Source organism: Platichthys flesus, chromosome 10, assembly GCF_949316205.1.
Source record: "Platichthys flesus chromosome 10, fPlaFle2.1, whole genome shotgun sequence".
Taxonomy (NCBI): domain Eukaryota; kingdom Metazoa; phylum Chordata; class Actinopteri; order Pleuronectiformes; family Pleuronectidae; genus Platichthys; species Platichthys flesus.
In genome coordinates, this window is record NC_084954.1 from 2,940,681 (window position 1) to 2,958,016 (window position 17,336).

Genomic DNA, 17,336 nt, shown 5'->3' on the forward strand with positions numbered 1-17,336 from the left:
GGGTCATTACCCAAAATGATTCAGATACAATCCAATATTGTCAATTACAGAGAGCGAGCATCTGTCTTCATGGGGAAGTCGGGGGGTTGGAAATTCAAAAAGACGCCGATTTGTTGACGGTGCTGCTCTCGCTAACAGCGTCAGGAGCAAATTGATCTGTGCTGTGGGGGGGGGGGGGGCTGGGCTCTCAGCCACTCGGCGGACAGCTGTGTAAAGCCCTGGTTCACTAATACCTCTCCACCTTTGCACAGGTTTATGGCCACGGATCAGCGGGCTCAGTAACAAGGCTGACAGAGGCTTCTAACAAGTCGGGAGACGGGCTAACAGATGAACCTGGCAGGAGCGCGGGGGGGGGGGGGGGGGGGGATAAATGGGAATCATTCAGTCAAGCGAGGCTGAACATGCGAGCCCATCTCAACGGGCCCTAATGACTGGGCTGGGGATCAGTGCCACATGACTGTGGTCGGAGGATCCAGCGAGCAGGGAGGGAGAGGAGGACTGGTTCCACTGCATGAAGAAACTAAATGATTCACTGCTTCTAGTCGACGCCACACATGCAGGAGGAGACATGTCCTGCAGAGGTTCTCCGCTCATGAGGTTCTCCGCTCACTCACGTTTGCAACAGATTCTCTGCAGAGGTTCAGGTGAGGAGCAGCACCAGATCCTGTGAGTAGCTCCTGCTGTGTTCATGGTCACAGGACATGTATACCTCAATGTGACTCTGAGTGAGGGAACTGCATTCTGTACATGTACCAAGAGAGAGGACTTCATGAGCTGCTCACGTGTTGCATGTGTCACCGTGAAGAGCAGAATAGAAACTGCACACAGATCAGCCGTTGCATTAGATACAGATATCCACAAGAGAATAATCGTCCACACTGAGAAAAACCTCATCATCATCATCATCATCATCATCATCATCATCATCATCATCATCATCATCAAATCATTACAAATTATTTTACACTTTATCAACATGAACAACATTTTGCTCCCACGATGAAAACAAGAAGTTCATCAAAGATTCATGGCTCCATTCTCATTCCATTTACTAATCACATATAATGATATACTGTATAATACAGTATAATTAAATCCATCATGTAATACATCACGGGAGGAGGGGGGGGGGGTTGTGATGAATCACTTATAAAACAGCAGGTCTGGTTGAGAAAGCTCTCATCATCTCATTAAATAACACTTGGTCTCATGTCAGCTGATGAGGTAAATCTTTATGGTTTATCAAAACCTTCAAAATCCAATGAGCTGAGATTTACGTTCCCCACGCAGGGACCAGGTTTTCCTTTTTCTGAGATGATGTCGATTTTTAGAGATGAGGGAAAAAAGAAGGATAGAAAGATCATCACCTCTTGACCTTTCCTTGACCTTGATAACACAGACCAAGGCAAGACGCCTCGAGTGGAACTGTGGACAGAAAGGTTGTGTCCACGGAGGGACGGATGTGTTTCTGATCGGAGACTTTCATTGTGGCTCGAACTGACCCTTAGAAAAAACATCTTCTACCACAAGAGAGGAGCAGCTGACCAAGCAAACATGTCCACGTCTTCATATCCACATCCCACATGAATATAATCTCTGGAATCCACAGAGGAAATGTGTAAAATAAACACACACACACACACAATGACACATTTACAAATCCTGTTAACTACAGCTTTCAAATGAGACGCAAACACACGCAGCAGGTCTGCTGTCACCAGTGATGAAGTGATTGAGCTCTAATCACTCCATGCAGACACCATCACACTGTGAAGAGCAGGAGGACGGGTTTATCATTTCTCTAATCAAGGATCAGCAGAGAGGTGAGAACAGTGAAGAGGGAAGACATCTCCATACGCTCTCTGCCCCCCCCCCCCCCCCCCCCCACTCCCGGCACAACGAGTGTTCCCCGGCGCTGAGGAGGAGCCGTAAATATCCTCAGCGCACTGGTATTGATAAGCCTCCATCCTTCTCTTTCGTGTGTGTGTGTGTGTGTGTGTGTGTGTGTGTGTGTGTGTGTTACGTAATTCACAGTTTAACAGCCATCTTTGCAAAGTGATAGCGAAGGAAACCGAGGCAACATTATTGCTGTGTGTGAATAAGTAATAATAAAAGGGTGAGTGGAGGGGTGGGGGGGAGGATCTCACTCCTTTTGATTTTTCATGACAAGCTGCACAAGAGCCTCAATAACCCCCCCCCCCCCCACACACACACACACACACTCCATCACCACTCGGGCCTTGGCACTTTCTTGGCTCGCTGTACGGGGGGGCAGCCTCGCGGTCCTGTAATGCGTTTTTGGCGCCGCTCCCACAACACGGCTCCCACACGTACAGTGTGTAAGTCCTTAAATGATATTGATGGTGCCCCCCCCCCCCCCCCCCCCCGTGAAAAGCTGGCCTCCGGCGAGCAGCGTTCTTCTTCTGGGGCTTTCATTCAATCTAGCAGTTATCCGGATTGGCCGGCGTGATGTGAAGACATTGCTGATCAGGGGAGGAGGTGGGGGGGGGGGGGCACTTGTAGCGTGAAGCGATGATACATTCGAGGCCTCCTCCACCTCCTCCATCTCCTCTCCTGTCTTTCAGGGCGGCCCCGTCCATTACCTGATACCATCGGACTACCCGAGCGAGTCAAGTGGCTCTGACCTCTGAGGTTATCTCCTCATAATCCTTCATCAGCACGACAGCAGCACGATCAAGGAGCCGCGAAAAAAGACCCCAAGCTGTGAAAGTAGATTAAAACCCAAATACCTGCCCCCCCCCAAAAAAAAAAACAGCTGCGCTTCATGAAAACAGATGAAAAGTTGAATACCTCACCATCTGGAGGAGAGCTGATACCGGGGATTATCAAAAACCTGTGAATCTGGGAAAGGTCAGCGGCTTGATGGCGATTGACCTCAGATCAATGGCAGCGGGTTGGGTCACACTTCAGTGGCCGAGGCCCCCCCCCGGAGCCACAGAGGAAGAGGAACCGGGATCACATGGAAACCGGGGAAAAGACGGATGGACGGAGTTAAAAGATTCTAATTAAACCTGGAGATGAGACGTGCAGTGACCGAGGGAACGGAGCCGGTGGAAGAGACATCATATATTATCACACACACCCTTTCTTCTGTTCCTCCTCCTCTCTTCCATCCCTCGGTCCCTTTTCCCCCTTCACTCCGTCTGTTGGATCTCACCATGGCACAGAGTCACTGGGCAGACGGTCTTTTTGATATCTAATATTCCCCGATCCACAGGAGGGGAGCGCATCTTTAAGAGAAAGCTCTTCTCAGAAATAAATGAGGCTCTGTGAAGGTCGAACACACACGGTGATGGGAGGGGGGGGGGGGGGCGCACCGGCACCGGCCCCTCGCCACGGGCATCAGCAATTCAATTTGAAGAAAATATCCAAGAGTGTTTGAATATGTGTGTGTGTATTTGTGATTGTGTGGTGAGGATGGTGTGTAGCTGTGGTCTCTCTCTCCCTCAGGTGTAGGTGTCGCCCGTCCGCCTCCACATCACATTCCTTATTTGTTTCTTCTCCCTGCTGCTTATACAGCAGAAACCAGTTAACCAGGCCAGTTTGGCAGACTGTAATCCCATAATGATCCGTAATGGATAACGCCAGGGGGAAATATTTTCAATTTTAAAGAGATGAATAATCCCTCCAGCAGTGGGTGCCAGTTTTAATGGGCCCGAGAAGCTGCGACCGTACAAATGGGCCGTGCAAGAGTGTTATCAATACTTTTTTCTAGACCCCCCCCCCCCCCCCCCCCCCCCCCTCCGGAGCAGGGATGGCTGCAAGTGGCCTGGTTTCTAAATGACCCGGCTGCCCTATCCCCAATGAGCCTATAAAGAGAAATCAATATCCCAGTTTACTCTCTATTGTTCCAAATAGGAGTCGATACGTTGCCACTGTCATCATCTTTGAAACACAGGCTTCCACCGTGATTGACTGGCACCAACACACACACACACACTAATTGGAATTTGCTCAGAGGGAAGACAGAGAGAAGCGTCTGTCTTTGTCCTCGGCAGGACGCCGTGAGGCCTGGGGAAATTGAATTCCCACGGAGAGAGGGATTTAGAGTAGACCACTTTGTACCTTTTATTGCAGCTGAATCCTATTTACATTCATTCTTGTGCTACTAAGCTTCCTTACCTTAGTTATATTGGCTCAACTAATCTCCAGGTCTCAGACTTTAAGAGGAAAGGAAAAGGAGAGACGAGCACATGTATCGTGTCGGGAGCAATAAGATGGATCTGGATTTAATGGCTCAGCTAATGGCTCAGAGGTTTATATCTTCTTTCACTGTAATAGAGAAAGTAACACACGGTGAATCCGGGAACGTCACAGGTTCAAACCCCAGAAGGTGTGGAGACATGCCCACATGTACCGGAGGGAAAACAGAAGAGAAAAGCGACTGATTCCTCATCACACTGTGTGCAAGGTGTCAATCACACCACACACTGAAATCCCCTGAGGAATAACTCTAAAGGAATAAAACAAACTGTATTTAGATGTGCTGGAACAAAAAGAGCTGGAGGGCAGGATTCATCAGCTCAGCTAGCGGGAGGTTATCCACTGAGCGGAGATAGGAGGAGGTCGCCCCGGTCTGATTCTCAGCTTAACCACAGACCCAGGAAAAGCTGCGGGGGATATTCACACTTAATGCCTGTGGGACAAATAATTAACTGTTTAACTTGATAAGACCTGCCCCCCCCGTTCCTGCTAATGTCTGTGTCACGTTTCCTTTTTTTTGACACACAACTTTAAGCCACGACACGCAGCGCTTGTGGCTGGGGGGGGGGGAGTCAGTTGATGGTGGAGACGACCCGCCACTCAGCCGTCAAGGTCTGTGTCACCGCAGCTGTCACTCAAACCCGATGAGTCAAACAGGAGCTTCAGAGGATGAAAGTTAACGTGGAGATAAATCCTCCACGAGAAAAAGAAAACCTTTCCGTTAGACTTAGAGCTTCACGTGTGAGATGATGACGTGTGGTGTGAGAGGGTTCGTTCACTCCCTCCAGCTCCCAGAGGGGATTCAGTCAGCTGATAGCTAATGGACGATGTGGAGCTTTTCATTGTTCAAATGCAAAAATATTTTAGATGTTGGTGGAATTTAATATTTTAAATTAGTAGGACTCGATTCATCCAGTACGAGCCTTTCACAGATCTACGGGTGTCTGTGGCTGAGTGAAATATTAATAATTGTAATTAAAAAATGGAGAATGCAGAAAAGATGTTTGTATTTCTATGTTAAAAAAATTAATTTTCTTAAGTTGAGATTTTTTTTTTATTGTATTTTATGTGTTCTTTATTTATGATTTAAGACATTTATATTATAATTGGAATTTGTATTGTTCAGGCTCTAAACACTGGTTTATCAAATGTGAAAAAGAGAAATGTATCAAAAATGAAATCTGATGTTTCTCAATGCTTGCTTGTCTGGTTGTCTGAAAAAGGATGGATTGGAAGGAATATGTTTTATTCCACATGGATAATAAAGCAGTAGTGACCAGATAAATATTTAAAAAGGTTAAGCATTTTATATTTATATGAGTAGTCAACATTAATCCTACAGGTTTGTCAATTCCAAGCATGCTCGTCAAGGTTTTCTCTTCCATTCCTCTCCACCATGTTCCGTGGATATAACCGGTAGCTACCTGACGTCTGCCCTCGTAATCCGGCCGACAAAACCCAGATCAGTCAAATGTTCCTTCCATCAGCAGAAATAGCTGCTGATCAGTAAATGAGACGAGCAAGTCACTGGATAAATAACGGCTTAGGGCGACGGTTCAGATGTCTGGTGATTCTGATGACTCCACCAGTCCAGCCACCAGTCAGATCGGGTCCATTTCCCTTTAAACGCTAGTATCTAGAAGGTTCCTGGATGGTTTTGTTTGGTTGTGACCACACAGGGTCACAGAGACACACAAACTGATATAGTGGAACATATGGTTCTGGTTCTGAAAGACTGCGCAGCTCAGTAACTGGATCTGACTCAGTGTGATAAATATTCTGGGAAAAGAGACAAGTCAGATTCTGTCCTGGCGTCGCTGCCAACAAACAGCTTCTGGTATCTTTATGAAATCTTGAAACATTTTCAGATTTCTCTCCTCCTCTCTGCCCGGGTGCCGATGTGCAACGTGTTAGACAAACTGAGACAATCAGCCGAGCGTAAGAAGCCGTGTAGGACCGTGGAGCTGAAAACTCTTTTATTAGGCCTCATAAATGTTATCTGGCTCATATCTGAGACAGTCTGAGTGGAACGCCCGCTGCGGTTTGGCCCGTTCTGCACAGCCCCATCCTCCTCACCCTTCTGTTGGCTGAGTCAGATGACAGCCTGGCGCCCGAACCTGATTCCCGAGTCCCCATTTCACACTTCCCCTCTATTTCTGTCTCAATAGACCGAGCAGAGCGCCGCGGCAGAAACTGCAGCTCTGATTAGAAACCAATTGGCAGCGCAGATCCCGCGGCCCCATGATGTAGAGGCTGTAGGAAGTCATCTCGATTCGGCTGCTGGTCCGGACAGGGATCTCTGTCCCCCCCCCCACACTCAGCCGCCTGCTGGTCCGCTCTCATTTGCTGGGAGTTCTCTGGGAAAAGTAAGACAGGCAGTGGAGGAGCCACTTCTGTAACATGACCTGACCTAAAAGTGAGCCAGTGGCAGGCGGAGATGGAAAAGCTTCGGCCCCAGTTTCTGCCTCGTAATTATCTTTTTCTGTATATTTGACTCCTGCGGCAAAGATGACCTGAGAGTCAATGAAACCTTTTCATTAAAGATTTATAGAAACCTGCAGTTTGTTAAAATCCTCACAGACGTCCCTGATGCCATAGTAATAAATTGTCTGGCGGAGTTTTACAAGGTATCCAAACAAAAGTTGCTCTCAGAAATGAGGAAGCCGTGGATTCAGCTGATACTTTTCAGAACATAAAAAAGGTTTTAAATGTTTTCTGATAGTTTATAAGAAGTTTTCAGATCCATAAGAACTTTGAAACTGCCGGGCCCGAGCAGAGTTTGCACACGTTGCTTCTCTCTAGATCCAGGAGGGTCGGTGGACTAATGGCAGAAAAATTGGTCAATGGGCAGAAAGCTACAGACATCGGACTGGAAGGTCTCTGGTTCGACTCCTTGAAGTGACAATAAAAAACATACCTGGATGGACAACACCTGGATCTTTTCCAAAGTCCAAAGACCACTCTTCCTACCCCCTCTGTCTAAGTGCCCCTGAGCAAGGCACCTTACTCCCCCAACATCTGCTCCCCGGACAAATTTCCCTCTGCATGTAGTGTGACTGTGCATGTGTTTGGGATCAATAAACCTAACTTGTATCTTGTATCCTCCAGCTTCTCCTCACAGTCTGACCACGAGCAGGTCAGTTTACTGGAGACTCTATATCGTCTGCAGGTGTGAATGTGCTTGTGTGTGATTGTGCGTCTCTGCTCGACGTGTCATGGACTCGGCGATATGTCCAGGGTGTAGTTCATCACCTCCCGCCCGGTGCTAACTGGGATTGGCTCCAGCATCCCAACCTGCAACCCTCACAGGATAAGTGGTCTGGATAATGGATGGTTGGATCCATTAGAAGATCAAATTGTGCTTTTAGATGCTGAAAGTCATCTGAACGTAGCTTCACGTCTCTCCTGCCTCTCTCTCGCGCTGTCCTCCTCCAGCTGATTGGTTCCTGAGTGACATACAGCTCATCCTGCAGTCGCCACTTGGCAAACCTCACTGGGAAACTCGAATGGTGATGGTCAGTCTGTTCTGAACAAAACAGGTGCCAGGGGTAACTGCCTGTGGACCAGTGCAGGAGTGGTGCAGCCCAGTGGCCCCGGCCTTCTGCTCGCTCTGTCCAGCTGCTGCACGAGGACAAACTGGTGTAGCTCGTCCAACCACGGAAAACCAAGACCACCGGGGACACGAGGAAGAAAAGTACGCAGTGTTCTCCAGTCAGTCGGCTACAGAAACTTTTTGTAGTTAAGTGAAATGAATGTACTCGTCTGTACCTCTGAGTTTATCTCTTAGCAACTGGACGGAGAAGACTTTTAAGGATTACAGATATTTCTCTCAAGGCACATGAGGTTTGCGTAAAACAATCTGCTGATTTAGCTGTGTTCTGTATCTGGAACTGAAAAATATAATCTTTCGTGCCCAAATCTGAAATGTACTCAGAACAAATTAACCAACGAACGCATGCTGTGGCCTGCGATCGGAGGAGGGGCTGTCACACAAGCGATTGATTGATGCAGGAGATCATGTGAATGGAAGCCGAGGCCTCGTGATTATCCGGGAGAGAGTTTTATGTCACCTTGCTTCTCTGCCAGATGAGAATGAGATTGTCACTAACAGCGGCGCTCTCAATAAAGTGCTGGAGTCATAAGAGCCTTTATTGTGTGTGTGCGTGTGTGTGATGGGGGGGGGGGGGGGGGCTGGGATAATGCTTTGCAGCGCACAGTGAAAGTTGCTTCCACTCAAACACGCACTGACAGACACACTTAAAGGCTATAAGTACTGTGAGCACTCGATGACTGGGCCTTGAGGCCTCGCCGGCTTGTTTCAATACCACTCGTCTTTTTGCTCTGCCATGCTGGCTCCCAGCTACCCCCCCCCCCCCCCCCCATCCTCCCCGTCAGTCACCGAACTTTGTCTTCTGATTAATTGCAGCCTTTTAGACTCTCGCCATCAGCCCAGGCCACTTGCAGCACTTTCATTGCAAAGTTAAACGCCTGGCGCTGGTGGCAGTAAATGCCGTATCCTTTCAGCACGGCAATAATAATTGTCTCTGTGGCGTAATCGTCCCTCAACAAAAGCCCGTGGAAATGACAGGGTTTTAACATAATGAGGAGAGCCGTCATCGTGGTCCCACTCCTCGACTGGAATCAGGGCTGCAGTCTGATTCCCTTTGTTCCTGGGAATGTTTATCTCCATCTGAGAGGAGGAGACTCCATTTTGCTCCATTCTTCACGACCAGCCTGTAATTGCTTCCCGCTTCCTCTTTATACATATTACTGGTCCTGGTGGAGATAAAAGTGCAGTGAGAAGCTCTAACCTGTCACCAGTGAAACACGCCTGCAGCCATCTGACTTCTTTTCAACTCCTCTGTTGAATCATGGTGACAGTCAGGAAAAGTTTTCCATTTAAAAAACTAAAAAAGGATTATATCAGCAAGTCGACAGTTGACAAATGTAATCAACAAATCAATCACAGAAGATGGATTGGGCTTCAGAAGACGATATTGGCCGGTGTGAAGATGGGAGATGCAGATTGAGCCGAGCGACTGCTACCGTCTCGTCTTCAGGGACGTGGAGCGAGTGGCGTTCGGCATAAACACCCAATCAGGATCAGGATGGTGTAAATAGAAGATTGTGTGTGTGTGTGGGGGGGGGGGGGGTAGCAGCAGTGAACGTGTGGATTAGACCTGAGCCGACGCAGCCGGGATCTAAAGAGCGGCTCAGCTCCTGTGAGACTCTGAGCGGAGGATACGCAGCGCGTCTCCGTTCGATGCCCAACAACAGCTCCAGCCTGGTGGAAACAAAATAAATCTGCTCTCTCGCTTTCACGTTCACATCCTCATCCCGCGGTCAATCGCTCCGACAGTATTCCCCTGCTTCTCTCTGTCGGTGGAACTTCAGGGCACAGGGAAGTGTCTGGTTTGAAGGGAAATCAAGAAACTGAGCAAACGCTGCAACCGGCTACAGGGACAGAGAGTGGATGGTAGAAGTGGCAGGGGGCAGCAGTGAGGGGGGGGGGGCCCTCCAGATTTGTCGGAATAAAATGCAGCAATGCCAACACTTACAGAAATATATATATGTATAATATTATCTGCATATAATTTAAGGTCAGCAAACACACAGAGGAAATTATTCAACAGCTGGAGTTTGGATTCACTGGAGAGCTATGTTTTTTTGTGTGTGTGTGTGTGTGTGTGTGTGTGTGTGTGTGTGTGTGTGTGTGTGTGTGTGTGTGTGTGTGTGCGTGTGTGTGTGTGTGTGTGTGCGCGTGCATTTATGTGTGTGTGTGTGTGTGTGTGTGTATATCTATCTTTAGTTATGAGGGCCAATTTTCGTTGGATACCATCATTGTGAGGATATTTTGGCTGATCCTGTAGGTTCGTGTTTGGGAATGTGTTCAATGTCAATGCTCTCACAACTATAGACAAATAATTGTGTGTGTTTGTGTGTTTGTGTGGTGTTGTATTATGATGTGATAGTGATCTTGTTATCTGTCCCCCTGTTCTGTACTATCTGTTCTGGTCTGTAATTAAATCTCCCACCGCAAACTGTCCACATTCGTCTCACTTTAAGGAAATGTTGATTCTTCTATTCACACTGGTTCAAATCCCTCCGTGGGTTTCCAGTGACAAGACGTTAAAAACACGACTAACAACTTTTCACCAAACTGCTTTCGTCCCCTGATGAACTTTAAAGCCTCCGAGAGCTCGTTATTTTAGTTTCACGAATCTTGAACCGAACGGCTCCTTACGGTCGCACATGCATGTCGGTGTAACACGTGAGCCCGCCTGACCCTCACTGTGGCCAGTACTCGGCCAACGGCCTCATTTGGACTCTGTGTCCCTGCTGGAGAAACGGTGGGTGAGCGCGGGTGTCAGCTTGTAGCCGTAGCCTCTTTATCGCAGTGACCATTACTGTTTGTCAGACTTAACATCTTGTTAAGCTCTGAATACAGCACAGAGTTATCCGCCGGCCGGTGGGTTGTGTTTACTGCCACTGCAGAGGAATAAATCTCCTTCATCAACATCAGGCGGTTTTCCCTGCGCTCATCTGGCTTGTTAATGCTAACGTCACCTGCAACCTGTGATAGACACAGACTGAGTCCACGTTCAGCTCAGCTCACTCAAACACAAGCAGAGAGAAAGTCCAGAAAAAGCTGGTTCGGTACAAAATATAAAATAATAATAATCTCAAATAAATAAAATAAACCCTGAAAATTTATGTGCAGTGACATTTTCTATGCATCTAACATTGCTCGGTCCATTTTTGAACGCCCGGTTGTGTTTTCACCTTCTTCCAGACTGAGTATTTCATAACAGTATTAAACCAGCGAACTAAAGAGGCACCAGAGTTTGTTCCTTTGACTGAAATGAAGTGTGACACGTCTTGTTGAATGTGTAATTCTCTCCATCATTGTCAGTAAGAGCCGAGGATGACAGAGAGCGCCGCCCCGGCCCCTCACACTGAGAGATCTCTCTTCTGGATGGGGATGGCAGCAAATGCATCACAGGCAAATATCTTAATCGGCGATTTAGCTGGTGAGATATAATGTGCGAGATAATTTTGATGAAGCAATAATGAATAGGAAAACCCATTATCTTAATTTCTCCAGTAGTGAAAGCGGAACCATCAGGGCCTATCAATGCTGCAATCTTATAACGTAGCCTCGGGCCCATTTTCAGCAGCCAACCCTTATTAAATCAGGATCTGTCACATCCTGATGAAACCCGATCCTCCGGTCGGTATCGGTACGAGGATCCTCATCATGAACACTGTCTGTTTCCAAGGATTCATTTCAAGCTTTGTCCAGACGCCTCATCTGGTGAGAGGAGAAACAACACAGTGGACCGCAACGTCCACTCTGAGAAATGAAATCCCAGTAGATAATGTTAGTCACATTCCAGGTGAATCTCGAAAGGGAACAGAGGTGTTTGGATTGTCTGAGGGAAGAAAACTGCTGACGGACATTTCGCTGATCTTCCGATGTTCTCTTGAATTTAGAGTTTCTCCTGCGAGTCATCGAGTAAGATGTCAGAGCTCCGACCTGAGAAAGAAAGGAAAGGCCTGGGAGATGTGAACTTGGAAAGACAAGGGGATTCGAGAGCTTTTGGCGATGAGGGCCGACGCCGTGTGAAAGCGCTGTAAACAAAGACGTAGCAGAATGTACACGTCTCCTCTACGCTCTGACCTGACGCCACCATTCATCTGAACATTACGGGTCATCCTCCAGTTGTTGTGTCTGATCAACACGATCTCCTGCTGCTTTCCTCATGAAATCAACTTCACAGTGTTCAAGGATCTGAAGCTTTTCATTTCTTTCTAAAGAGACGATTTTACAGCAGCGAATAACAATTCAACCGAGAATTTAAAGATGTTTTCAATTGGACCAGGAAGTTAATGAGTAAATAATTACCTGGCGGGATGCAGTCTAAACACTATAATGACTTTGGGCAACAAAAACTTTTTATTCCCATCATCGACCTTAAGGAAATAAACTGATAATAGCTACTGAGGAAAGTGATGAAAGGTGCAAAAACTGTTGAATAACAACAAATAATATCAAATAAAATCTGGAATTTAGCTGTTATGATGTAATGTTATGATATGATAGAAGCTCCATCGTGTGTGTAGTTAAATCCAATCATTTTATAATCAGCGCAACAATTTCTTGTAGGAGTCATTTCATAATTTCGCTCTTTCTTCCCCTCGCAGCTTCTTCTTTCAAACACTTTACACATAATCATCGCTTTACTGCAACACGCAGATCTGAAATCAGCTGTGTTTGTCCTCAGCCCATTAGACCTTTATAGGATGAGATCCTGGTCGCCTCCCTGATGAATCTAATCTACAGCAGCCTCTGTGTTGGGTAATTAAACGGTCACACGTTCCCTCCACCGCTGTGAGGATCCAGGCATCACACAATCCTGCTGGGGGAAAAAAATACACAACCTCTTACCAGCCAATTACTGACGTGCACATAACCCTGTTCACCGTATGTAAACGAGTCAAAACCTTCTGCAGTGTGGCAAACGGCGAGGTCGGCTGTTTACTGCCCGCAACTTAGAGGAGAATAATAAGCAGATAAACCTGGTCATCTAATTACAGTAATGATTGGAAAAATGTTCAGAGCAGGAACGAGCAGATAATCAGGGCTGAGCAGTAAATATGCTAATTTAAACAATCTCACGTAAACAGAGGCCTGGTTTGTCCGACCACGATTTAACGAAATACAGAAGCACAGCACGGCCGTCTTTCATACGTCCACATTGCACAGCACGCTTCATCAGGTGGAGACGGTCATTAGATGGGACAGATATCATTGCGACTCTGGCCACCACAGGCATTCAGGCATTTTGAAACCCTTATTTGGCTCAGCAGTGTTTTATCTGCAGCAGGAGCCTGAGAAAGAGGCACAAACACACAGCGGCTGCTAGTATACTCTTTTACACTGAAAGGTCCTCACAAGGACAGTGGGCTGTCAGGTCTTGGTGCTCATACGTGCAGCTAAGCAAATCCACACACACACACACACACACCAAGCAACAAAGAAGCTTGTTGAATTTTACAGATGTGAAAACGCAAATATCCGCGATTTTCCAGAACAAAACATCAGAGTGAGAATACAGCAAAGAAATGTCCAGAAAACTCAGGGTTTCAATGTTTCTAACAAGCGAAGAACACAAAACTGGAAAAATACAAATATCTACGGATGAAAAGAGGAGATATTAATTTAGGAGATTTGAGATCTTTTGGCATCATGTCCTGGATCCTGCTGCTCCACCCAGGAACCACCCGATTCCAGAAAGGTTCCTGTTGTTGTTGTGAACGTGTTTAAGAGGTGAAAGATCACCTGCTGGATTATCGAATTCTCTGGATTATCTCCAGCTGTTTTCTAACGTGGCCCTTAGTTTCCACTGAAGGATCAGGAAGTAGAAACTCTGCAGAATGTCCTCAGCAACTGACCGTAACATTTGCCTTCCCACGTACAGACCCTCCAGATGATCTCAGGAGATTGTCTGGAGTTCAGTGCTGGTCCACGCCCAGTTCTCAAGACATTTCCCAGTGTTCATCTCCAAATTAAAGCAACAAGCAGTCACATGCATTTGCAAACCGACCACCGTCCTCTTCCTCTCTGACCTTCAGGCTGGAAGTGCCTGGGTTACTTTGCCCCCCCCCCCCCCCCCTTCCTTGGTGGCTGATGGACGGGATCATGAGTCCCCGGGTGACAGACTCTCCATCGTTTTGACACATCTCTTTGACAAGGTGAGAATATCCACAGAGAAAAGACTGGGACTGAGTCCCCCGCCCTGTCTCTCTCTCTCTCTCTCTCTCTCTCTCTCTCTCTCTCTCTCTCTCTATCTCTCTCTCTCTCTCTCTTGCACTCACCCGCCCGTCTTGTGTCTTGAGTGACAGCGCAGTGCTGTGAGAGAGGTTTCACATATGACGGGTACAGTAAGAGAAGACAGGGGGGACATCGTATAGCGTCACCTTCCGGGGGAGAGAGAGTGGAGGAGGGGAGTGTTGCAGGCCCGTGAGCTGCGGGTTCGAGGAGGTGGAACGACTCCAGTAGCTCCGGAACGCTCCCAGCACGTGAGGCTGGAACCACAGCTGCACTAAAGGGAAATGGAGTCTGAGACGCAGAGCTGTCATCACCAGGAACATAAATCTCACAAATACAAATCCCTCCGTCTGCACGTTTCCTCCTGGATTCACGCTGCAGGAGGGATTTCTCCTTCTTTGCATGATGAGGGGGGGGGGGGGGGGGGGTGAGGGGGTATGGTGCAGAGTTTATACCACATATGAATTTGAAAGTAGACGAACAGAAAACAGCATCAGAAATGACTCACAACTGCTGGAACAATGAAGTGTAAAGGTAACTTGATTCATAGATTTAAGGGAGAGGGAAAGCTGTGTGTGTGTGTGTGTGTGTATGTGTTTGTGTTTGTGTTTGTGCGTGCGTGTGTATGTGTGTGTTTGAGACAGAGAGAGAGAGAGAGAGTGTTTGAGAGGAAGAGAGAGCTGTGTAATTGTGCCCGTTAATGTGTGTGTGTTCGTGCTTTCGTGTGCGAGAGAGAGACACAGTGAGTGTGCGTGTGTATGATTGTGTGAGTCTGTGTGAGAGAGGGAGAGAGACCCACTGAATCCATGACCAGTGACCACACACATACACACACACACACAAACACACACACACACACACACACACACACACACAAACAAGCTGCTGCCACTCTGCTCCGCCCCCATCGTGCACACTTACACACAGACACACACAGTCACACGCGCACACACACAAACGACACAATTCACCTGCAAAGGCAGGTGCACACGCGCGCTCACCGCACTCCCACAAGCAAACGCACGCGCACGCCCAACCAGGCGGAGTGCTGCACGCGCGCACCAACACTTTAACACACACTTGTCTGCATCTCCACCGTCAAACTGGGGACCAGCAGCAGAAACAAATCCTGCTCCATCTTTTCTTCCGACATTTACATCCGTGCAGGTACACGTGCACAGCTGCGTGCACGGCCTCCAGGGCGACACGCACGCCACAACAACAACCAACAAAATGCAGAGCAAAGACATGCACGCGTCTCCATCCAGTCCACCAGAGCTGTCAATCAAACACCAGATGTTTTGTGGGGTCTTGTTATGAAATAAGAAAACCCTGAATGCTCATGTTCTCTCCAGCACGCAGCTGGTCCACACGCACGCGGCATTTGTTGCAGGAAGATAAACGTCTCATTACGCAACTTTGCAACACAAAAATCAAGCGACACAAAACACTGAAGGGCAAGTTCAACTCAATTATCATCCAAGTGTTGTTTAACTCACCGATAAGAGCCAGCTGCAAGAAGTACAGTCCGAGGAAGTCCATTACGGAGCGAGACATGATTCAATCCTGGGCAAGAGATGGTGATGATGATGAAGATGATGATGATGATGGTGATGATGTGCGAGAATAAAAAAAAAAAATCCCTCAGTTGGTCCAAACTGGTTCCGACGACCGGACACGCGCAGGATCGCAGCTATTTCTCAGGAGATGGATCCGGAGCAGCGCGTGAGGAAGCGGAGCAGCATCTTCTCACAGTCAAACTTTTGTCACGGCCGCAGAACCGGATCAGAGCCCGTGGTTCCGAGGGGGGGTGGGGGGGAGGGGAGCGGAGAAAGAGATAGCTGATCGTTCCTTATAACGGGGAGTAAATGTTGGAACATCCGAGGCTGTTCCATCCGTCCGCTTCCTCTCCTCCGCTTCGCCTCCACCTGCGCACCGTCTGCAGAATGCGCATGAATCTCAAGGGGCGCGTTGCTGTGCGCGCTCCGACCGCGAGTCACCGCAGCCCGTGTGATCCGCTCTGCTCCCGGGCGCGTGTGACCGGACACGGTGCCCAGCCCCAACTCGTTCAGGACACCCCCCACCACCACCACCACCACTAACAACACCACCACCCCCACTAAAGAAAGAGAAAAATCCAATCTTGGCACAGAAAAAAAAAAAAAAAGTTCAAATAGGACAAGTGAAATCGATAAGCCTATTTCATACCGTCATAAAATGGAAACAATAAAACCTGCGTTAAATGGTGCCGAGTCTGGGAGACCATATCCATACTGCTGTATGGAAGTAGGTTACCCCCCCCCTCTCTCTCTACCTCTCTCTCTCTCTCTCTCTCTCCCCCCCCTCACAGAAGAGAAGTTGACAGTGTCAGTGATTGAGGGGCCTGTTGACATGATATTCTCGGGGCCCCACAGCAGACGCATCCCAGGAGGAGCAGCCGGTGGAGGCAGAGCCAGGCTGACTCACTGCTCCTCTTCATGAAGGGGTCCATCTTGCAGCCACGATGGACATGTTGGAGGCTTAACCTGCTGTCTCATGTCCTCCTCTCACTGGTCTCCTTTCAAAACAGGACAAAAGAATCGTCTATTTTGATCTGGGTTTCAGGGACAGGGGGTCTGATTTGCTGCACTATCATTATTTCCAGGCGTAGCCTACTTTTTGTTTGCCGTGCAGAATAATTGGAGTGACCCTGGAGGAGAAACACCCCATAAATCATGGACGGTATTTTAATTCTTCATACGGTTATAAGTGCCATAAGTGGCCCTTTTTCCCGTCAAAGGGTGAATTATCTGAGAACCGTGAAACTAGCACTCAGGATGAGAAATTAATGTTTGAGCGGTTTCTCTGTTGAGAGTGATTTTGCCTCGTGGAGCTTATTTTTGGAGGTTTAACAGCTTCTCTGGGAGTATGTAAAAATGACTGGCACTTACGGAACTGGGATTGTGCACGGTTTCTGAAGAATAAGCTGCATAACCTTACACACAACCTTCTGTTTGGTATTTTGTGTTTTTTCTGAGGAGAGTGGGCAGTTTACTCTCAGGATTTGAGACGGGAGGAAAAGATTCTGCAGGAGCAGGATTTGTTCTCCAAGGCCAATAACACAGTTTATAATAAAACTGAATTTAACCCTGTGCAATAAATGGTAAAAAATTCAAAATTATATCGTCTTAAAGGACTTAAAATGCGTTTGAGTTTAAATGTTGGGTAATTCATCTTGTGTTTAATTGAAAACGACATAGAGAATTCAGCCATCAAATGGAAACCTTCAATGTAACAGAAG

At 47.6% G+C, this 17,336-nt stretch overlaps 1 protein-coding gene across 1 annotated transcript in view; it reads right to left on the minus strand.

Moving 5' to 3' along the window:
- gfra4a (GDNF family receptor alpha 4a) overlaps positions 1-15,867 on the minus strand; it is a 102,163-nt gene extending 86,296 nt beyond the window's left edge. Inside the window, exon 1 of the mRNA XM_062397651.1 lies at positions 15,556-15,867. Coding sequence (XP_062253635.1) covers positions 15,556-15,613 — 58 coding nt within the window. The 5' untranslated portion in view covers positions 15,614-15,867. The remainder of the gene's footprint in view (positions 1-15,555) is intronic.
- Positions 15,868-17,336: the final 1,469 nt, after the last annotated feature.